The sequence below is a fragment of the Eleutherodactylus coqui genome, chromosome 5 (genome assembly GCF_035609145.1).
Source record: "Eleutherodactylus coqui strain aEleCoq1 chromosome 5, aEleCoq1.hap1, whole genome shotgun sequence".
Lineage (NCBI taxonomy): Eukaryota > Metazoa > Chordata > Amphibia > Anura > Eleutherodactylidae > Eleutherodactylus > Eleutherodactylus coqui.
The window spans coordinates 233,450,152-233,474,234 of NC_089841.1; the positions used below are offsets into that span (position 1 = coordinate 233,450,152).

Genomic DNA, 24,083 nt, shown 5'->3' on the forward strand with positions numbered 1-24,083 from the left:
TGCTGGGGGGGGGGTTAATACTGGTGCTGCTGGGGGGGGGGTTAATACTGCTGCTGCTGGGGGGGGGGTTAATATTGGTGCTGCTGGGGGGTGTTAATATTGGTGCTGCTGGGGGGGTGTTAATATTGGTGCTGCTGGGGGGGTGTTAATATTGGTGCTGCTGGAGGGAGTTAATATTGGTGCTGCTGGAGGAAGTTAATATTGGTGCTGCTGGAGGGAGTTAATATTGGTGCTGCTGGAGGGAGTTAATATTGGTGCTGCTGGAGGGAGTTAATATTGGTGCTGCTGGAGGGAGTTAATATTGGTGCTGCTGGAGGGAGTGAATATTGGTGCTGCTGGAGGGAGTGAATATTGGTGCTGCTGGAGGGGGTTAATATTGGTGCAGCTGGGGGGGTGTTAATATTGGTGCTGCTGGGGGGGGTGTTAATATTGGTGCTGCTGGGGGGGGTGTTAATATTGGTGCTGCTGGGGGGGGTGTTAATATTGGTGCTGCTGGGGGGGGGGGTTAATACTGGTGCTGCTGGGGGGGGGTTAATACTGGTGCTGCTGGGGGGGGGTTAATATTGGTGCTGCTGGGGGGGGTTAATATTGGTGCTGCTGGGGGGGTGTTAATATTGGTGCTGCTGGGGGGGGGGTGTTAATATTGGTGCTGCTGGGGGGGGGTTAATATTGGTGCTGCTGGGGGGGGGGTTAATATTGGTGCTGCTGGGGGGGGGTTAATATTGGTGCTGCTGGGGGGGGTTAATATTGGTGCTGCTGGGGGGGGGTTAATATTGGTGCTGCTGGGGGGGGTTAATATTGGTGCTGCTGGGGGGGGTTAATATTGGTGCTGCTGGGGGGGGTTAATATTGGTGCTGCTGTGGGGGGGGGTTCATATCACTGCTGCTGGGGGGGGGGGTAATATTACTGCTGCTGGGGGGGTAATATTACTGCTGCTGGGGGGGGGGTAATATTACTGCTGCTGGGGGGGGTAATATTACTGCTGCTGGGGGGGGGTAATATTACTGCTGCTGGGGGGGGGGGTGGAGTTAATGTTATTGCTCCTGGGGATGATGTTGCTGAGGGGTTATTACTAGTGAGGGGGTATATATTACTGTGGGGGTCGCTATTACTACTGGGGCCACGGTGGGGCTCGCTATTACTACTGGGGCCACTGTGGGGCTCGCTATTACTACTGGGGCCACTGTGGGGCTTGCTATTACTACTGAGGCCACTGTGGGGCTCGCTGTTAGGGCTCGTTTCCACGGGTGTAATTGTATATCGGTCGCACAAATACACTGCGTATTTGCGCAATCGAAAATCGCTTATGCCTGCATATTTTTTCACGAAAAAAAGAATGCAGATGGGCCCACTGAGATGGTGCACAAATATGCAGTGTATACATATGTTCCCTGCGCATTCACCACATATTTGTGTGGCCTATTCACTTCAGTGACCTACTGAGGTGCGTAGTATGTAACAAAATAGGTCATGCTTTGTGAAAATATACATCATGTGAATGAACTCATTGAAATCAATGGCTTCTATTCACTGCATATTATGTGCGCAGATACGCTTGTGTGAACGAGCCCTTACTGTACTGTCTTACAATCGGCCCTTTGAAGGTCACTATAAGCCAGATGTGGCCCTCGGTGAAAATGAGTTTGACACCCCTGCTCTATTTCCTTCGGATCCCGCACGGACAGCTTCTATTAAAGTCAGTGGAAGCCATCTGATCCGTGGCCCGTCCGTAATTTAATTGCAGACGGGCCATGGACCTCGTGGAAAAGTAGGAGTTTAAAAAAAAAAAAAATCTTCACTGCGCATCTGCAGCTGGCACGCCCGCACACATCCTCCAAGGAGAAAATAAAGATCCGCAGAAGACCCGGACGGGTAAGTAGAGAACCTGCAGTGTCTACTGCCACGGGCAGGGTCGGAATCCGCTTTGGGTTCCCGCATGTGGAATCCGATCCGCCCATGGACAACTAAACTGTCTCCCCCTGCCCGACGGTATTCCGGGCTCGTTGTATACTCCCCGGACCAGGCCGTATTAACTGGCGCACAAACGGGAGAGTTGTGCATCTGTTCGCAAGATTTTCGGCCGCGCTGTGGCCGTGATACAGCCGACCGAAAATAGTCTACGCCCGTGTGAATGAGCCCTTAAAAGGCACAGTTTTGGAATGCATATGATGAACTGAAAAGTTTTTATTCATATTTTCTTTTATAGGAAGAGAGGGGAAAATGTAAAAAAAACTATAATTCTGTCACTCTTTGTCTTTATGATATTTGCCATGCAGTGACATTAACCTTGTTCTATGGGTCAGTCATTACAATGATAGGGAAAGCAAATTTAACCCTTTGCAATCCACTGTCTGACGTCTAAAGACATTATGATTAAAGGCTGTACAGCTCTGATGTTGGAAGACGTCCATCAGGGTTCTATTACTGTATATTGCCAGCCTCTCCTCTGCTGTCGGAGCCTATCCAATGTGTCACCTCATGCAGTACTGGCTTAAGCCAGCAGATAGCGATGTTGTATAATGGCAGAAAAAGAGTAAGCCCCCAAGAAAAACCAGGATACAAATTGGATTGGAAAGGGTTAATATAGTTTTTTTTTTTTTGTTTTACTACATTTGCAGAATAAAAACACTTCTAAAATATTCTGTTGTCACCGAGAACATTGTTTTTCCCCATCAACAAAGCCTAATAAGGGTTTTTACAGGACTAGTTATAGTATTTACTGGTACTATTCTGCGATCAGACAATGGTTAACTTTTATTCTTTTTTTTATTGTGTGAAGGGGATGAATTAAAAAAAACGTATTTAAAAAAAACTACAGAATTAGATCATTCACGATGCAGGATAAACAAAATACATTTATAGGACAGGTGATTACAGGTGTCATGCTACCAATTATGCATAGGAGGTAAGCAGCTGGGATTGGAGGGATTTCTAATCCTTGTCACTGCAGGTGAGTGTAATATACAGCCGACTCCTGCTGCAAGAGTTAGTAGCAACACTTTCTATGACATCATCATCTTAATGTTACACGATGTTGTATTTGTAACTTCTTTATTGAAAATTAATAAAAAAACTTTTGAAATCGATGTGGCACTAACTGAATGCAAAGTTCCAGGATAGAACGCACATGTGTACAAGTTAGGTTCTATTCATGGGGTATTTCATTTTCCCCAGGTTTCTGTTGCAGTTTTACAGTCATGCTGCAATAGTCTAACCAACAGAAAAGAATCCGTCAGATTACACAAACCATAACAGATCCTTCGTAGATTCTGCCACGAGGCCAGTGTGAGCCGAGCCTTGCAGCCACTTGCAAACTCCTTGTAAAATGTGTCAAAGTAGAACACAATTACTATCAGACAAGCTGGGACCACCATAGAGATGTATCTAAATTACCATGTTCTCCTTGTTATCTGCATCTCGTATCTTCTCCAAAACGGTTAGTGCCAATTGCTGTAATGATATTCCTCTCTCCGTCCTGTTGAAACAGTCTCCCAACGCTGCTGTTGATAACACATGTAATAATGGCATAACCAACACCTGAGCAATGGCTGGAGCTTTGCTTCCGTCAGGTAACAGCAAAATCTTTAGAACTGTGGAAAACAAGAGAGTATGTGAAATAACCCAGAATCCTTCTCTCAAGTGGAGCTGCTGAAGAGCGTTGTACTGCTTGTAACATTGAAGAGGTCTGCCAAGGTCAAACACCGATGGCTACTGCCAGGATATTCCATCAATGTCCAATCTATGGGATCCCGCTAATCACTAAACAATAGGCAGTAGAGCTATGGAACTGTCGGTCACAATTTGTCACCACCCGACTTTTTTCCGACTGGTTGTCCAATAAAGGGTCAAAGAAGTGAATAATGCAATACTTTGTTGCAAAAAGCCTAAAGGGAAGGTATCATATATTTCAATTTGGTTTTGAGTCCTTAGAAAATAAAGAATGTATTGTTCTTTAAATGTTGTAGCTTATCAGGGGGCGGCCATATTGGAAACACACCCTTCCTGTATTATGTGTATAGATAGTACAGGAGAATATGTGCTTTATGTACACTAGGAATGAATCGAGTTAATGCTCAGGAAGGATATCGTTTCTCCTTGGGGAGAGCATCTGTAGGGTGTAAGGATACTTATAAGGCCATGCATGCTTCTCTGGGAAATATGCAAATGCAAAGATGGAATATTGCATCTACAGTGCCACCTAGTGGAAGGCAGCATTCCTGCAAGTCAATATCAGATCTACCAACAGGCTTTGTAAAATGACTGGGAATTGTGAGTCAGAATCTTCTCCAAAAGGAAAAGATAACCATGTACAGACAAACTGTTTCAGGATGATTGCCCCTCATTAGTGAGCAGTAGGTTTCTGGCTTGGCTAACGAGAGGCCTACAGACATGGGTCAGGAAGGGTATTGTTTCTTCTTGTACCCTTTCTTACTCACGTCAATGGCCTTTGGAAAGTTTCGCTTGTTTGGACAATTTTCTAAAATGATAATCGTTCAGTCTAAACACAGCTCAACAGGGGAGATGCATACAGAGTCTTAAAGGGGTTGTCCCGCGCCGAAACGGTTTTTTTTTTAACCCCCCCCCCGTTCGGCGCGAGACAACCCCGATGCAGGGGTTAAAAAAACAAACCGCTCAGCGCTTACCTGAATCCCGGCGGTCCGGCGTCTTCATACTTACCTGCTGAAGATGGCCGCCGGGGTCTGCTCCCTCCGTGGACCGCAGCTCTTCTGTGCGGTCCATTGCCGATTCCAGCCTCCTGATTGGCTGGAATCGGCACGTGACGGGGCGGAGCTACACGGAGCCGGCATTCTGCACGAGCGGCTCCATTGAAGAGAGCAGAAGACCCGGACTGCGCAAGCGCGGCTAATTTGGCCATCGGAGGGCGAAAATTAGTCGGCTCCATGGGAACGAGGACGCTAGCAACGGAGCAGGTAAGTATAAAACTTTTTATAACATCTGTATGGCTCATAATTAATGCACAATGTACATTACAAAGTGCATTAATATGGCCATACAGAAGTGTATAGACCCACTTGCTGCCGCGGGACAACCCCTTTAAGCCCCATTTACACTGACAGATGATCGCTCAAACGATAGTCTGAGTGACAGTTTTGAGCGATCATCTTTGCATACTTCATAGTAGCTAATTAGTTACTATAGAATATGCAGCCATAGCGGGACACAGCTGCAGCCGCTAATAGAACAATAAAGTTGCTTTGCATATGCAAACAGCTGTAGTGTTCTCTGTGCTTACAGCCCGTGCCCCACTGTGAATTCACAGCAGTACACAGGCAGAGAGAATCAGTGCAGCCGGCTGATAAAAGCTGATCGCTCAATTCTAGCAAGCTAGAATTCAGCTATAAGCAGCGATTCGTGCACGAAAACAGTACGATGTCCCTGCATTTAGACAGAGCGAGAATCGCTCAAAAGATTCTTTTGAGCGACTTTTGAGTGATTCTCATTGTGTTTAAATTAGCCTTTATCTGGGTGTATACTGTTATCTAGACCTCAAACATTATAATAGAGCTGTCATTAAACCTCCAGCCTTCCGCTGTCTCTATCTCAGTCTGCATAAAGGACCATTTAGACAACGATTATCGCTCAAAACTCGCTCAAAAGCCATCTTTTGAGTGATAATCATTAGTTTGCATTAAGCCGTTGCTGATCGTTGTCTTTCAGCATGCTGAAAGACAATGATCAGATATATCAGGAGTTCACAGCGGGATACAGCTGATACTATTGTTTCAGCTGTATCCCGCTCCCTGATGACAGGCTGGGTATGAAGAACAGAGCGATTTAGCTCCGTTCTCCATACCCCGCTCGTAGCGCTGGGCTGTATAACAGCCGGGCGCTCTGAGCAGAGAACAGCTGGATGCAAAAGACAAGTGGGGCCACTCAGCTTGTCTTCTACATCCTCCACTCGGAGCGCTTGGCTGTATAACAGCCAGGCGCTCCGAGCTTGGAACAGCTAGATGCAGTAGACAAGCGGCCCCGCTTGTCTTTTGCATCCTCCGCTCAGAGCGCAAGGTGATCGCTCAAGGTTTGAGCGATCATCTTGCGCTGTAAATAACAACGATTATCACTCAAAAGTCGCTCAAAAGGCATCTTTTGAGCGATAATTATTGTGTCTAAATGGGCCTTAACAAAGCTGACAAGTTAGCTTTAGAAAACGTCAGCTTTACATCCCCTATTAACCCTTTCCAATCCACTGTCTGATGTCTGAAGACATTCTGATTGAAGGCTGTACAGCTTAAATGTCGGAAGACGTCCGGCAGGGTATTCTTACTCTATATTACTGGCCGCTCTGTTTTTGGGGGCCTCTCTAGCATGTCCCATACCGCAGTACTGGCTCTAGCCAGCAGATGGCGCCATTGTATAATGGCAGAAAGAGAAAGGCCCCTAGGAAACCCTGAATCCAAAATTGGATTGCAAAGGGTTAAGGTGACCTAAAAGAACAAAGCTAAAGGCCCTTAAGTTTGCAATTTAACTTTTATGCTAAGATATGACAGTTTTTGATTACAGATTCAAGCCTTCAGCTGCAGTGCTGAGAGATTCTGGTGACATGTCCTGTTCCGATTACTGTCTAGTGCGGTTGTATCATGGATATCTTATGAGATTTAGTACAAGCAGTAATTGCACATCTTTTGAAAAGTAAAAAAAAAAGTTCCATACTTACCTAAATTTAGAATTTGTTTATGATGGTTGCCTGGAGACTGCAGTAACAACAAGCTAAGTCCAGTCAGAATCTGCTCTATAGGGAAGTTCTGAAAATGAGTGAGAAAAATAAAGTTATTTGAAGAGTTAATTGCCAAAACCAGTTTAGATAATTTTGTAAAGTTTTCAGGAGAGCAAATAAACTGTAACAACAAATCTACTAGTGTTCTGGGCTGTGTACCTGTTATACTTGTTCTACATGTTCTATAGGACTCTGTAGACTGCAAATACAAAATTGTGACTTTGCAAGGTGTCTATTGTTGAGCGCTAAAAAGCAGGTCCACGGACCGACCTGGTTGTCGAGCAGTTGTCCACTTCATGTAATTATTATTGGGAAGCAAAGAATGAATATTCAACTACACTGGTTAGTGTTCGAGAATCAATTACCTGGCAGGGCCGTGCATACTAATCTTGTTTCATACTTCAGCTGATATACCCAGTACAGGTTAATTTCGTTCAAGTGTTTACCTGTTACTCACACAAAATTTTATGAAGCCGTTGCTACTTCAGAGGAAACGGAGAAAAAAATATCTATACAAATAGAGATTCTCCACAGACTGCATGTACTGATGTCCCTCTGCATAATGAGTCACCCCTTCCCAGTCTCCTCACTTTTTACCCTTAAAGGTAACGCCCCTTTTTATTCAAATTTACCCCCAGACTTGAGATTGCAGCCCCTTCTTAGCCTTAAAGGCATGCTCCCTTCCTGCAGTCCATGGCTGCTTCCTTATATACTTTATAGCTTTCAGTGTATGTACATAGAGATCAGTTAGATTATCCTCAGTATATACACACAGAGGTCAATTAGATTCTCCTCAGTATATACACAGAGAGGTGAGGTCGATTCTCCTCAGTATATACACAGAGAGGTGAGGTCGATTCTCCTTAGTAGATATACATAAAGGTGAGATCGTTTCTCCTCAGTATATACACATAGAGGTGAGGTTGATTCTCCTCAGTATATACACAGAGAGGTGAGGTCGATTCTCCTCACTATAAACACACAGAGGTGAGGGAGATTCTCCTCAGTATATACACATAGAGGTGAGGGAGATTCTCCTCAGTATATACACATAGAGGTGAGGGAGATTCTCCTCAGTATATACACATAGAGGTGAGGGAGATTCTCCTCAGTATATACACATAGAGGTGAGGGAGATTCTCCTCAGTATATACACATAGAGGTGAGGGAGATTCTCCTCAGTATATGCACATAGAGGTGAGGGAGATTCTCCTCAGTATATGCACATAGAGGTGAGGGAGATTCTCCTCAGTATATACACATAGAGGTGAGGGAGATTCTCCTCAGTATATACACATAGAGGTGAGGGAGATTCTCCTCAGTATATACACATAGAGGTGAGGGAGATTCTCCTCACTATATACACATAGAGGTGAGGGAGATTCTCCTCAGTATATACACATAGAGGTGAGGGAGATTCTCCTCAGTATATACACATAGAGGTGAGGGAGATTCTCCTCAGTATATACACATAGAGGTGAGGGAGATTCTCCTCAGTATATACACATAGAGGTGAGGGAGATTCTCCTCAGTATATACACATAGAGGTGAGGGAGATTCTCCTCAGTATATACACATAGAGGTGAGGGAGATTCTCCTCAGTATATACACATAGAGGTGAGGGAGATTCTCCTCAGTATATACACATAGAGGTGAGGGAGATTCTCCTCAGTATATACACATAGAGGTGAGGGAGATTCTCCTCAGTATATACACATAGAGGTGAGGGAGATTCTCCTCAGTATATACACATAGAGGTGAGGGAGATTCTCCTCAGTATATACACATAGAGGTGAGGGAGATTCTCCTCAGTATATACACATAGAGGTGAGGGAGATTCTCCTCAGTATATACACACAGAGGTGAGGTCGATTCTCCTCAGTATATACACACAGAGGTGAGGTCGAGTCTCCTCAGCATACAAACATAGAGGCGAGGTTGATTCGCCTCAGTATATACACATAGAGGTGAGGTTGATTCTCCTCAGCATATACACATAGAGGTGAGGTTGATTCTCCTCAGTATATACACACAGAGGCGAGGTTGATTCTCCTCAGTATATACATATAGAGGTGAGGTTGATTCTCCTCAGTATATACATATAGAGGCGAGGTTGATTCTCCTCAGCATATACACATAGAGGTGAGGTTGATTCTCCTCAGTATATACACACAGAGGCGAGGTTGATTCTCCTCAGTATATACATATAGAGGTGAGGTTGATTCTCCTCAGTATATACATATAGAGGCGAGGTTGATTCTCCTCAGTATATACACATAGAGGTGAGGTAGATTCTCCTCAGTATGTACACATAGAGGCGAGGTTGATTCTCCTCAGTATATACACATAGAGGTGAGGTAGATTCTCCTCAGTATATACATATAGAGGCGAGGTTGATTCTCCTCAGTATATACACATAGAAGTGAGGTCGATTCTCCTTAGTATATACACAGAGGGGTGCGGTCGATTCCCCTTAGTATACAAATCATTTCCCTAGGCTTTATGGTCTCTGAGAAAAGAACTCCCTTATGTATTGCAGATTTTTGCACAGTTTTTCACGCATAGAATTGAATATTGATGTTGCGATCCCTTTACTTTTCCTATTTTAGGCCTAAAGAATGGGCATGGCAAATTTCACGTTTGTGCGGTACAGATGTGTTATTCGTTACATTACATAGGGGGTGACTTATTTTGGCGAATAGAATTGAATAGTCAAGTTGAGACTCCTTTACGTTTGCTATTTAGCACCTAATTTCACGCTTGTACGACGGAGGGAAAGTTAGCGGAGGGTCAGTGAGTGAGCATTACACGGTCTGCTCTCTAACACAGGGAATTCATTTAGGAGAGGATTCATTCTCCCATTTGCTGGAGTATTCTACAAGTAGCGTATTTGTGGATGTAACTCATTTGCAGCACTTTTGGACTGAACTTGCTTTGGGAACAAGCTCTTCAAACGTAAAGCAAGCTTGTGAGTCAAACATTTTTATTCAGTTGCTGTACATGAGGGATATATTGAGATCCACTGTGTCATGCAGCTTAACCCCTTCCAGCTCCTGGGCGTAAGCTTACGTCCTGGCAGCGGGGTACTTCCTACAACAGGGTGTAAACTTACGTCCTGGGGATAGCGCGAGATCATAAGTGATCTTGCGCTATCCGGCAGTGATAGCCGGCCTTCCGCTGCAACAGCAGGAGTGCATCAGAGATGCGCCCCCCGCTGTTAACCCCTTCCCTCCCCTGATCTATGTAGATCACGGCATGGGAAGGGTTCACAGAGGGAGCGCGCTCCCTCTGTGAAGATGCCGGGCTCTCGCGATATAATTGCAGGGAGCCCAGCTGGTTGCCATGGCAACAGGACGCCAGATACCGGTGTCCTGTATTGCCACTGCCTGTGATCGCTGTAACCGCAATAAAAGTGATCAAAAAAGGCGTACATACCCCAAAATGGTACCAATAAAAACTACAACTCGTCTCGCAAAAAATATGGAAAAATAAAAAAGTTACAGGACTTTGAATGCAGCAATTTAGAAAAAAAAGGATTTCCAAAAAAGGGTTTCTATTGCAGAAAAGTGGAAAAACCTAAAAAAAAAATGTAAGAATTTTGGTATCGTTGTAATCTTACCGGCCCGCAGAAAAAATGGATTGTGTCATTTATGCTGCATGATTAACGCTGTAAAAAAAAAAAAAAAAAAACAACTATGGCAGAATTGATGCGTTTTCTCTGCCTGTTATAATAAAAAAAATAAAACAGTCTATGTAACCAAAAATGGCACCAACAAAAACTACAGTTCGCTACGCAAAAAGCAAGCTCTTATACGGCCGCATCGACAGAAAAGTAAAAAAGTTATGACTTTTGAAAAATGGAGATGAAAATCCGCCAAAAATCGCTGCGTCCTTAGGCCCAAAATAGGCCATGTCATTAAGGGGTTAAAGAGGTTGTACCAGAGTACATTTTTATCACCTATCCATACAATAGTGGATAAAAGTCTGATCAGTGGGGTCCCAGTGCTAAAACCCCCACCAATTCTAAGAACGAGGTTCCTTTGTAACCAGATTCTCATCACTGCAGGCTCACTTCACCCACCGGCAGTGACATCAGACTAATTGGAACAGTGGTCACACGTGAGCAACGCAGCACCAGTCATTTCAATAGGGCTGATGGCAATAGAGTACAAGCACTTGGCTATCTACAGCAATCCTATTGAAAATCAATATAGCCTCACCACACATGTGCGACCGCCACTCCATTCAACCGCCAATCCTTCCAATCTCTGCCTCGCTACGGGAGGTGCAGAGAGCCAGCAGCAAGAAGCAGAAGGGGACACAGGACCCACATTCTCATGATTGGTGGGAGTCTCGGTAGTGAGGCGCTCACCAATCAGATTATGGTTAGGTGATAAAAGTCTATTTTAGTACAACCCCTTTAAATGAATTGTTACAGGATGGAAACTTATTCCCTGTCTATAAGATAGGGGATAACTTTCAGATCCGCAGGGGTTGAACCACTGAGACCCCAACCAATCCTGGGAACAGAGCTCCAGCACAGCCTAAAGTGAGGACGGTAGATGTTGCACATGTGCACTATAGTTCTATGTACTTCAGAGGGACCACCGGAGATAGTCAAGTGTACAAACTTCAGGAGATGATGGAGCCCCTTACAGAGATCTGAGGGGGTCCTGGCGGTTGGCCCCCCACCGATCTGAATTTTATCCTCTATCCTGTATATAGGGAGGTAACATTCCATTGAAAAATAAATGATGTATCTGTTCTATCACTCACTTCTTTCAGAAGGTCTACAATGTCTTCCAGAATATGTAAGAGCATGGAGCAATCCCCAGTTGTTTTTAAGCTGTATTCACTTGCACACAAGACCTGCAGAGACAGCAGACGGAGCTCATAACTCCAAAAGTCAGGATGTTCACGAAACTTGGCCCACAAATCCTTCATGTACATGGTAACTTCTGTCACTTGTGCGCAATCCGAGAGCTGGAAGAGAAGAAACAATACAGAGAAAGAAATGAGGATCAAACTAGATCAACTTTTGTACAAGTGGCTTAAAAAAAATTACTCTGATGGTTATTTGAGTCACACACATGTAACGTAAAGTCAGTCATAAAATGTAAGAGCTCCCTTAATGCTAGGGAATTAGCATTCTTGAAATTAAAGGGGTTGTCCCGCGCCGAAATGGGGTTTTTTTTTTTTTTAACCCCCCCCCCCCCCCCCCCCCCCCGTTCGGCGCGAGACAACCCCGATGCAGGGGTTAAAAAAACAAACCGGAGAGTGCTTACCTGAATCCCGGCGGTCCGGCGTCTTCATACTCACCTGCTGAAGATGGCCGCCGGGGTCTGCTCCCTCCGTGGACCGCAGCTCTTCTGTGCGGTCCATTGCCGATTCCAGCCTCCTGATTGGCTGGAATCGGCACGTGACGGGGCGGAGCTACACAGAGCCGGCATTCTGCACGAGCGGCCCCATTGAAGACAGCAGAAGACCCGGACTGCGCAAGCGCGGCTAATTTGGCCATTAGAGGCCGAAAATTAGTCGGCACCATGGAGACGAGGACGCCAGCAACGGAGCAGGTAAGTATAAAACTTTTGATAACTTCTGTATGGCTCATAATTAATGCACAATGTACATTACAAAGTGCATTAATATGGCCATACAGAAGTGTATAGACCCACTTGCTGCCGCGGGACAACCCCTTTAAGGCAAAAATTGTGCTTTATTTAATTCTTATTCACCTCTTTGCAAAACAATTGGCATCAGGGATGTCTGGCGGATATTCATACTTCAGCCTCATACTTCAAGCATAATGTGCAAGCTACTCTTCGGATCATGTCACCGGTCATACTAAGCCAAATCCCAGTTCTTTACACCGAGTCCAATGCCTATCTGTGTAGTGAGCTGTATACTGCTAAGTGCACGATACAGATGCCGCACCAGTCATACAGAGGGAGGGTAAAATGGAGTTCTTTATTGAAAAAAAATCCATAGGAACAGCTGACATCATCACAATGCTGAAAGTAAACTAGTGCAAGGTCAGTAGGATGGTCAGACCACCGGAGGAGAGGGTGCTCTTTAGAGAGCTTTGTATTGAGATTTTCCACGCGGTGCAGAAGTCATGTTTAGAATACCTTTACATCAATATCGCTGTTTAGATTCCTTTTTAAAAGGTATTTCAAAGTATCAACTTAAAACAAAGTCGAATGGTTTAAATCCAAAGTGTCAGACTGCTACGGCTAAAGGATTATCTTCGCAGGTCCACTATTAAAACATTTATCTTTAAAGATGGTAAAAATTAAAGGGCCACTACGGTGCTTTTTTAAAAATACATTCATTATGTAGCTATCCCGGCCAGTGTATATAAGTGGGCTATTCTTACCTTGGTTAGTTATTAGAGATGAGCGAGCACGCTCGTTTAAGGCTGATATGCAAGCGAACATCGGTCTTCTGGAGTAAATGATTACTCGTCCGAGCAAATGCGGGGGGGGGGGGGGGGGGGGGAGTGAGAGAGATCTCTCCCCCCCCCACCCCCGCCGCCCTCCCGCATGGTGCTCGGACGAGTAATCAGTTACTTGAGAAGACCGATGCACGCTCGAGCATCAGCCTTAAACGAGCGTGCTCGCTCATCTCTATTAGTTATTTCTATCTGAAACTCCCAGCCTCTTTTTCCCCAGATGGTCATGTGATCTCAATTCTAACTTGGTCAGATCGACTTAGGATTGCGAGTCTTCAAATTAAGTCAGTTTCTTAGTCTGTGTTAGGAGGTTACATGCACCTACCACAGATACTGCCTACAGGAGGATACAGACACTCCTGTCACAGTTACTGAGGATGATCACACAGCTCCTGCCACACAGTTATAATAGAGGAGATCACAGCTCGTCCTCCTGATAGTGTACGTATGGTCTGTAGCTTATTTAGGTGAATATAGAAGTTAATGATAATTAAAGTGTCTCCCCGTTAGGTAAAAATGGCATTGCTTTAGCTAATGCTGCGGCGATGCATCATGGGATAGACGTGAAATTGAAAGTAAAAAATCTCACTCTCAAGATGGTGCCTGATAAGTATCAGACAGAGGGTTAGAATGCAGCGAAGTGGCCACAATACACAGAGGAGACGATCAGAGTGTGACAGGCAATCATGTGAGGGGTTAGCAATGGAAAAATGTGCGTGCTGGAGTGGCCCTTTAATTTACCCAGACATTATAATGTCAAGTGACCAGAATCCATAAGCCAGGCAGGGAATCCAGTGATATTTCCAACATAGAAACAAAAAATGAAGGTTCACACAGTGTGCTCAGTTTTTGATGGATTTTTGTCACAAAGAGCTGCCTGACATGATGTCTATGTTAAGGATTCAATAAATTTGTGAAAAACATATCAGTAAATGCTTTAACTATTTTCTGTGCCCATGTGCTGTCCAATGTCAGTTGTGCCAGAGTCTCTTGGGTGCAACTCACAGTTCTAACCATGTGCCACTAACCTTAGCTGTGGGCAGCCAATTCATAAATCTCACCTCCATAATGGTTGTTGATTGGTTCTTCAAGCGCTGCGGCTCAGCCAATCAATGCAGCGCTGGATGAACCGATGCGATGACTGTGATTGGTTCATTGAGCGTTGCATTGATTGGCTGAGCAGTGGTCGAAGTACCAATTCCTGGAGACGGGATTTATGAATTCCATAACCAGGAAGTGATGTTGCATGAGCAGCTAGGACTGCGAGAATAGCGCGGACCTTTGGAGAGTGGCGTGATGGACCAAGCCTGCTAGGTAATGTCTTCTTTTTTTTTTTTTACATGTATTGTACTTGGGGCTTATTTTTAGGATAGGGCTTATATTTCAAGCCTCCCGAAAATCTTGAAAAATAAGGGCAGGGCTTATTTTCAGGATAGGTCTTATTTTCAGCGAAACAATATGTATTAGAAAAACTGATCTCTGAATCCTAAAAAGAAGTTTGAACTTCTTTAGATGAAATAAAGCACAAAAGGTTTTGGAAATTCTACATGTGCAAGAATGGTTTTTTTTTTGTTTTTTTTTTTTAAAAGGCTCAAATCTTGAAATATCAACGTTTATAAGGAAGGTCTATAGAGAGAAATTCAGAAGACAAAAACATTAGGTAACTAAAGGAACTTCAATTATCTAGACAAAGTTTAACGAATGCTCTAAAATATTCCTGGAGTGTTAAATTATTCAGTAATGTGTTTAATTACCATGCTGATAAAATAACAGTCCGTTCTGTCAGATGCATCGCGGTATAAGGCTGCAGCTGCGTGGAGCTTTATGAGGTAACACATTCCAATTCAGCACGCTACAGTCCACAGGAGCTCAAAAAGTTGCAAGCAACTCAAAACTATAACCCTAGACTGCAGCCGTGGAGTAGATCAATGGTTAAAATTGGAATGCTGTGTGATGAAAAGTCTCAATGTAGTCCCGGCTTTAGGCCAGGGTTCCACGATAATGTTCTATGCCTCAAATATTGCAAGGCGATAACGGAAAATCAGAGGGCACTGCCCACTAATCGTAAGTTGTGAAAGGGCACACATGTAACCACACAAGTAAATGCTGTTGTGCACCCATTGTTAAATTGTTGGAAGAAACAGCATGTAGACGAGCGATCCCCCACCACCCCACCACCCTAGTGGCAAGAATGTGTAATGCAGACCAGAACCAGCCGTGATCGTAAAGTGCCATAATAGCCATGTGCAAAATCCAAAATCATCAGGGAGCATTGCTCTAAATTTTCCAATTATGAAACTAGCAAGTAAGTGGTGAGCGAAGAGAATCAGGTCTGAATTACTACTGACAATCCATGTGACCAGAGGAGGGAAAGGAGACATTAATGTTCTTTCACTTAAGCAGATGTGAAATGTCAGGAGCACCACAGACAGATGTAATCGGGCAGTAGTGATCCCTCCCAACAACTGCACCGGCTCCTTTCCCTTCTTCTTGCACCAGTGGTACATATCTGTGAACTTCATTACCCAATATTTGCCAGCTGGCCTCCAATATTTGGTGTCGGCTGTCGGCATCAAGCATCTAAGCCATTACATTACATTTATGCTGCAGGCTTGTAGTGGGTGTATAGTGTTTCCTATAATATGGGCTCCTTAACATGGGTGTATTTGTGCGTGTAAAATTTTTACGTGCACAATAGACAAAGAATGTGATTTCCATGGGTTCATTCGCATTTCCATATTTTGGACACGCATTTCAGTCACGAACAAAAAAAAATGCAGCATGCTCTATTTTGCTTCTAATTCCCAGTCATTGTTACAAGGCTTGTATAAAAAGTCTGACTTTGGCTTGAAGGAATGCTGCCTCCCAATAGGTGGCGCTGTGGAGGTATTATTCCATCTCCCTTATTTGCCTATTACCCAGAGGAGCGTGCATGGCCATTTGAGTCTCCTCACTCACCCTCTAGGTGCTCTCCCTAAGGAGAAAGGATAGCGTTTCTGACCCTTGTCCCCGTCCTCTCACTAGCAAAGCCAGACTCCTACTGTACACTGATGAAGGGCAAACCCCCTGAAACAGCTGTATGTACATGGAGTCTGGCTTTGCTTTTAAATTCCCAGTCATTGTTACAAGGCTTGTATAAAAAGTCTGACTTTAGCTTGAAGGAATGCTGCCTTCCAATAGGTGGCACTGTGGAGGATTTATTCCATCTCCCTTATTTGCCTATTTCCCTGTGCATTTGTGCACCGGAGGTTCATATAGAAGTCAATGGGTGAGCACAAATGCACAAGCAATAAGCAAGGAGATGTGCAATACACTGTGTGATTCCGCTAGAGAAAGAACAGATCTGGGACTGATTAGCCCTTTCAAGGGTGCTTTTTGTTGGTCAAGTGCAAATAAACATGCCCTGCGGATGGGAAAACGCATCACTGCTTCCGCAAAAATGCAGCACTGAGGCACATGCAATTACACATACGCTCATGGGAAGGAGCCCTGAGGATCAGTATTTAATACAGTGAAACATCTTTGAGACAACCACTTGATATTATGTTGAATAGTAGTCCCCTAGGGAGTGGTCTTCACAAGGAAGCTGGCCGTGTAGATAACATACGGTGGGACTAAACATCCATCACAGGAAAGCCGGTCAGGATAAACCTAGTCAGGGGTGGTCTTCTCAAAGAAACAAACTTTATATACACATATATGTGATGATGATAATTAAACTAGACATGTTTAGAGAACTCTATCAAAAACAAAAATATGGGGCAGAACTCAATAAAAGTTGGTGTGTTCTCTCAGTGGGGTAGGGGTTAGATTTTCAGAAAGAAGAAAAATAGTACTAAAGTGTTACCACCAGGGAAATAGTTTGTTTATGATCACTAATATAACAGATATATGTATACACTGCATATAAAGAGGTGTAAGCCTCTACTGAAAACGGAGCAAAAATGACTGCAGACCTTGGCGGAAAGATGACCGTAGATTGGGATTCATAAATAACTCCCGTAATCAACATGTGAACATTAGAAAACAAGCCCCACAAGAACAACATACACAATTCTAGAAGCACCGGCTACCTAGCGTCAAGGTTCACTCAGCACTGTGGACATCCGCATGAAACATCTCAAATACTGGTAGCATAATTATCATAAATATCTACTAAGACATAATGCATACAAGATCATCTCTAAACTAAGATTGACATGAAGGGAATGGACTTGTGTTGGCGCCCACTTATTATAGCGCCAACTTATTCCGCAGGGCTTTCAGGTAATTTATTTAGGTTGGGTACTCATTTTACCGACCTCGGAAGAACGGAAGGCTGAGTCAACTTTGAGCCGGCTACCCGAACCAGGCGGGGATTGAACCCACAACCTTCAGGTCGTGAGTAAAAGCATTTCTGCTAACACTCTGCACCCTGTAATTAACAAACTGTTGCCCCTTATAAGCATGGTAATAAGGTTTTTCAAGCGGTATATGAAGATCTCCCCTTGTTGGGCTTCCTCATTTACTATTATGACTATATACTGGAATATGGTGGTAACACAACAGACAAAATATTAGGATCCTGTGTTGTTACAGCTTCTTTTGGCATCCAAAAAGCCTGTCAAATTGTACAAAAATACTGTTTAAGAATATTATTCTGCTTTTTCATATTATTATGCTTTATTTACCTAAGCACAACCCTAAAGGATAACATAACATGATGTACACATTCGGTCTTCGCCAAAGCAAGTGCGAAATCTGGGAGGAATCTGGAAGGACTATTTATTGGGGTCTGCCGGCTGCAGCTCTTAGACTGCACAGATGCCGTTCTCCATGAAACAGTTGCTTTGTCTAGAGCCGTGCATGCTTCTTATGCAGTTGGCACTGGAGTGGAACACTCAAAAAGATGTTTGGCAATGACAACCATTAGACCAATATGCTCGGCGGTAAGATCACCCGCCTTCCAAGTTGGACTGCTCAATATGGGACCAGCTGCTCTGCTGGGAAATCTGGAATAGACTCTACATGGTCTTTACCTAACACCCCCTTCATCTCATTAGGCATTAACTCTTGCATAGTCACTAACGATGACAGAAAGGCGAAATGATCCATTAAAAAACCTTATCCGCAGCCAGTACTGCTTTCAGCCCAACTCCTCGCCATCACCACACTAGGTTGGAAGCTAATGAAAGGCTTGCACACTTCTCATGCCGAATAATGCCAATCAACAAGAGATCTGTGTTAACAAGCTGAAGAAAGATCATGTTCGAGATGAAGTCACAGCAGATAGGTTACATCTGTGTTATTTATTACTACCTCCGGCACATAAACTAACCCGGGGATAAAGATTAAATTACATAAAGACTGCTGGAAAGAAACGGCACTGCTAAGTTGCCTATGAATTGAGAAAAGAGTTCTGGAATACTTTTTGTACTCCTTCAGCTGAAGTCATTCAATGGTTGATGTAGGTTCACTTTATAATAATGACCTCATGTACCCCCAAATTAGGGTGGCTTCATGCCTAAATTGGGGGAATCCGCTTTCCTGCTTCATTTACGGAGCAGGAAAGGGGAATCCCTGCAACCCAACTGTTCAGTCTCTGCCGAACGGACCTCATTGACTATAATGGGGTCCTCCCGCTTTCCGCCCAGCTGCGTGGCTTTTGGACAGAAGAAAAAGCACTTTTTCTTCCGGTATTTGCAGCCGGATCTATGCCGAACCCTCCGACGCAGCTGTGAAACCGGCCTTACACAAAGCAGGATAGGCAAAAGATTCTGAGAGATCGTAAAGCAAGTCCCTCAAATTTCCATCTATGGTTAGAAGACAAAGTGCCACTTACTTGGATATAGCTTATCAAGTCAAACAGCAGGCGAACTACTTGTTCTTCTCCAACCGACGGTCTCTTGGCATTACTAGATCCGGGATCTGAATAAACTAAAGCTTTCCTTAGGCCTATTCGGAAGGCCGAAAACTCTTGTAGTTGTGAAGGTTCACAAAACAAGTATCTCAGAAAAGGCGTCAGTATATTAATGTTAGAGGACTCCTCCCTGCAAGAATATACAAGACAAGAACAGTAAACTGATCGTATAAGTGATGCACAACTAATGAAAAGTTATTCAAAGAACATCCAGTGGCTTCCCAAACTTCCGTCCTCCCGACCCCAACAGGTCAGGGTTTCAGGATTTCCTCAGTATTGTAAGGTGATGTAATTATCATCAGCACGTCAGATATTGTCATGGATATCCTCGCTATAGGACATGCTCAAATCATGACCTGCTTGGGGGTCGGGAGGACCGGAGTTTGGGAAACACTGACCTAGACTAAGCACAGTGAAAGGCTATATACACAGCTTTGAACTTTTTTCCATTTTTCATTTGCTTCTTAAATTCAAAAGCTACTTTTTAAAATAGTCTTCATTAAAAGTTTCTTACCACTTTGCTGCTGTAGAGGTCTGAGCAACGCCTCCAAGGGGCGGGCTCTCAAAAAATATGGTTTATAATTAGAGATGAGCGAGCATACTCGCTAAGGGCAATTACTTGAGCGAGCATCGTCCTTAGCGAGTATCTGCCCGCTCGGAAGGAAAGATTCGGGTGCCGTCGGGGGGGGGGGGGGAGAGAGCGGGAGGGAATAGAGGGGAGGTCTCTCTCTCCCCCCCCCCCCCCCCCCGCTCTCCCTTGCTCACTCCCGCAACTCACCACTCCCCCGTGCCGGCACCCGAACCTTTTCTTCCGAGCGGGCAGGTACTCGCTAAGGACAATGCTCGCTCAAGTAATTGCCCTTAGCGAGTATGCTCACTCATCTCTATTTATAATTAAATGCAGCCTAGATTTTTTTTCTTTGCTCTACAATAGTTTTTTATTCAAAGTTTTCAGGTATGTAAAAGGACACAGGAATTGACAAGTTTGTACAGCAGCAATATATTGACATTGTTAATCTATTAAAGGGGTTGTCTCGCGGCAAACATCAAAATTTTACCTTACCCCATTCCCCCTGTCACCCCCCTGGCATAAAATAGCAATTTAAAGCGGTTTTTAAACCGCTTGCTACTCACCGATCCGACGAAATATGGAGTTATAAAAATCTTCTCCCTAAGATGGCCGCCGGTCCTTTCCCAGGGATGCACTGCGGTTTTCTCCCATGGTGCACCGCGGGTCTTCTCCCATGGTGCACCATGGGCTCTGTGCGTTCCATTGCCGATTCCAGCCTCCTGATTGGCTGGAATCGGCACACGTGATGGGGCGGAGCTACGATGACCAGCTCTCCGGCACGAGCGGCCCCATTCACCAGCCAGAAGCACGGACTGCGCAAGCGCGTCTAAAAACGCCAGAAGACGTCAGAATTAGACGGAGCCATGGAGACGAGGACGCCAGCAACGGAGCAGGTAAGTGAATAACTTCTGTATGGCTCATATTTAATGCACGATGTATATTACAAAGTGCATTAATATGGCCATACAGAAGTGTATAACCCCACTTGCTGCCGCGAGACAACCCCTTTAAGAACGTTAATATATTTTTAAGTGAGGTGAAATAAATAAAGCCACAATTGTACCCCTGTTTGTAAAATGTCCAAGATGCAGTAAAAATGACACGTTCACTTAATTCTACAAGTCAGTACAATAATGGCGATTAGGGCTTATTTTCTAGAAAGCTGTAGTTTATATTAGAACCATTTTGGAGTATATATGGCATTTTTCATCACATAATTTTTTTTAATTTTTTTTTTAAGAGACGGGGGTCCTAAAAAATAGCACAATTTTAGGACTATTAGGACAGGTATGCAGTGTCCTCGGCCGCAGGCAGGGTTAGATTCCACTGCGGGCTCCTGCATGTGGAATCCGATCCGCGCATGGATATGAGGCCTTAACATTGGAGATGAGCGAGCATGCTCGTTTGGAGGAATTACTCAGACGAGCATCGCTAAAAGATTCGGGGGGCGGTGGGGGCGAGCAGTGGGTTGCGGGAGGGGAGAGAGAGATCTCCCCCGTTCCCCCCTACTACCACCTGCTCCACCCCGCCGCCCGCCGAATCTTTTTGCATGAGAAGGCAGTTACTCGAAAAAAGCGATGCTCGTTCGAGTAATTGCTCTAACCGAGCATGCTCGCTCATCTCTACTTAACATATTAATTTTAAAAATAAACTATAAATGTAAAAGAAAAAAAAAACAACACACTTTTTAAGCTTTTAATCCCCATAAACCTAAAAGCGGGGAAAAAAAAGATAAAAAAAAAAAATAGACCTATATAATCACAGAAAGAAAAAAAAAAAAAAACGCTGCAGAAATAATTTTGGTAGGTGAAAGAAAACAAATAGAGCAGTAAAACCATTACCTCGTCCTTTATGACCAAAATATCCTGGTCCTTAAGGGGTTAATTGCCCATCTCAACAAATAAGTTGCATTTTTTTTGTGTGTGCAAATGCAAACGATTTGCGCATGCAAACCGTACAGTAAAATGCGCACACAAATACACAACCACCATTGCAGTAATGCGCTTACGCCCATGTGACACTGGCCTAGGAGGCGCTCCCACGCTGGTATACCCAGCTCATCCATCGACTCCATTCATTTTAATGGGTGCCGTGTTGCGCTGTAGTGGCCATTGAAATGAAAATATTAAGTAGCTTCCCAACACCGAGAGCCGATCAATCATTCCATGCCTTCCGTTAGAAAAGTGCTTGTCTTCAAGAAACTCCTAGTTATAGGAAGTGGTACTGGGGATTTACGGACAACCTAAGTATTGTGCCCCACCTTCCATCCGCAGCACCATCCAAGGAATACATCAGAAAAATATGCGCAATTTAGAACTCTCTTGATTGATATATAACCTTTTAGTAGCCAACATTACTCGGTTCTAATATTTCATAGACCGCTCTCAGCCGGCTTTGTAGAGCGTGCCAATTTGTACAATCTATGCGAAGTTGATTTTGGCAGCTTGTGACAATAACATGGCAGTAGCTTTCAGAGCCCCTCCTTGATATCCGCCGGCTGTGTACACTACTCCTGCTGTCACTGCGAGCTGCATACGTGAAACCTCTGACAAGGGGAATGAAGCCAATAGTGACAAAGCCAGGCATGCAGGGTTGTGCAGAGGGAACATTTCATTCTAAACAAACATCCCCATACCTACTGGAGCAGAAAATAATGTATTTACAGAATGCACCTAGTAGATTATTAGCGCTAATGAAAATTAGCAAAGAAACGCGGCCACGGTTACACAGCCGAGGACCTAGAAAAGACAGAAGTGGTTTTTAACCGCTTTCGTCTTCTCTCTGCAGGCTAGCATAGCGCTCATTGTGAAGGAAGAAAGCGGAAGTTTACTTCTGCTACTCAATTCAGTAATCACATGACCGCCGGGTGCTCCTTGCCATAGCAGAGCTGCAAGGTCCTAGTAGACCCTGATCAGCTCTGCCAGTGACTATTGTCCCTATAGGGGGATATTTTTACCCTGTAACTGGGGCGCCTATGGATGCACCAGCTACTGTGGAATAGGAGATTGCGCATTTGTTTGTGCAACTGCGATTAAGTTTGAACGATCACGTGTTACACTCGTGATTGTGCAAACAAACGCCTGATCCCGACGGCAAGCTTGTATTTTAGCACATTCACTTTATAGGATGCACTGACTCTTGCTCCCCACTTTGGGACGAAGAAAAGTGCGTCTTATAAAGTGAAAAATAGGGTAGCCAGCGAATTTAAAGTGTTAACAATTTTGAAGAGCGGCGCAGCTCGTCGGAACTGCTGCCGCCGGGTGCCCTCTGTAAGAAACAGCCTGCACCCGACGTTCAGGGGGCCCGTACAGCGTCCCACGATGAGATCGCGGGACGCTGTGTGGTTGCTAGGCAGCTGGGGACCTCCTGAAAGGCCCCAGGGCTGCCTATGCAGAGTGCCCATCAAGCGCATGGCTTGATAGGCGCTCCGCATAGACAGCCCTAGGGCATTTCAGAAGGCCCCCGGCTGCCTAGAAACCGCGATCTGACCGGACAGGCTTCTATCAGGCTTGATAGAAGCCTCTCCGCTCCCTGCACAGCATGATGTAATGCCATAGCATTACATCATACTGTGCAGGACAGATAGTTCGTATCTAGCAAAATTCGTAAGTCGAATGTTCGCAAGTAGGGGACCATCTGTATTGTGAAAACAATATTTAAATCCGTAAGATACCATCTCTCCTGCCCAGATTCCCTGCACTAGCATGGCATGAAATGCTAGAATTCTGACTACCTACAGCCACCACCAGGGGGAGGTCAGTGCATACATTGAACTCAGTAACAAAAGCAGTATTCTGAAACCTCTTACTCGCCACATCTGTGTTAAGACCCTTTTACAAGCAATGATTTTCGCTAAAACAGCTGAATGACTAAATGAATTGACGACTTTTTTGCATAAAATATAATTGCCTGAAATCCTCTCTATTTCCTTCATTAGCGAAAGTAAACTTGGTATTAGTTGTTTGCTCTGGTGGGCGTGTGTTTATGTGAGTGTGTGTTTGGCTGGGAGGATTTTAATTAGTGTGAAAAAATCCAGTCTTCAGCAGGCATGAGTAAAGAATGTACTGTTTTAGAAAGGCAAACACTCAACCCCCCTCCCCTCCTCAAGGCCTTCAGCCATTCAAAAGACTGAACAATTCCCATTCAAATGGGACTAATTTTGAACTGCCCAATGACTATTTTTGAGCCGGCTAAAAACCATCCATAAACGACAAGAGAACAAACAGTGCACGACTGCCCGCGTTTACATGTAACGATTATAGCGCAAATGTGTTTGTTTTAACTAATTTTGAACAATACGTTGTGTGTAAGTGGGCCTTAACTGTGCATAGACATCAGTCAAACAACGGCAAGGAGAAGGGCAGTAAAAGCAGCACTTCAGCTTCTCTGAGCTGGGACCTGAATTTCTAGGTTCGTAAAAGAGGTG

The 24,083-nt window shown here is 44.4% G+C and overlaps 1 protein-coding gene across 1 annotated transcript in view; it reads right to left on the reverse strand.

The window, feature by feature from the left end:
- The window catches only part of FOCAD (focadhesin), a 154,675-nt gene that overhangs the window by 106,574 nt on the left and 24,018 nt on the right, over positions 1 to 24,083 (reverse strand). Inside the window, exons 7-10 of the mRNA XM_066604331.1 lie at positions 19,009 to 19,216; positions 11,513 to 11,719; positions 6,677 to 6,764; positions 3,394 to 3,590 (exon numbers count right to left, since the gene is read on the reverse strand). Coding sequence (XP_066460428.1) covers positions 3,394 to 3,590; positions 6,677 to 6,764; positions 11,513 to 11,719; positions 19,009 to 19,216 — 700 coding nt within the window. The remainder of the gene's footprint in view (positions 1 to 3,393; positions 3,591 to 6,676; positions 6,765 to 11,512; positions 11,720 to 19,008; positions 19,217 to 24,083) is intronic.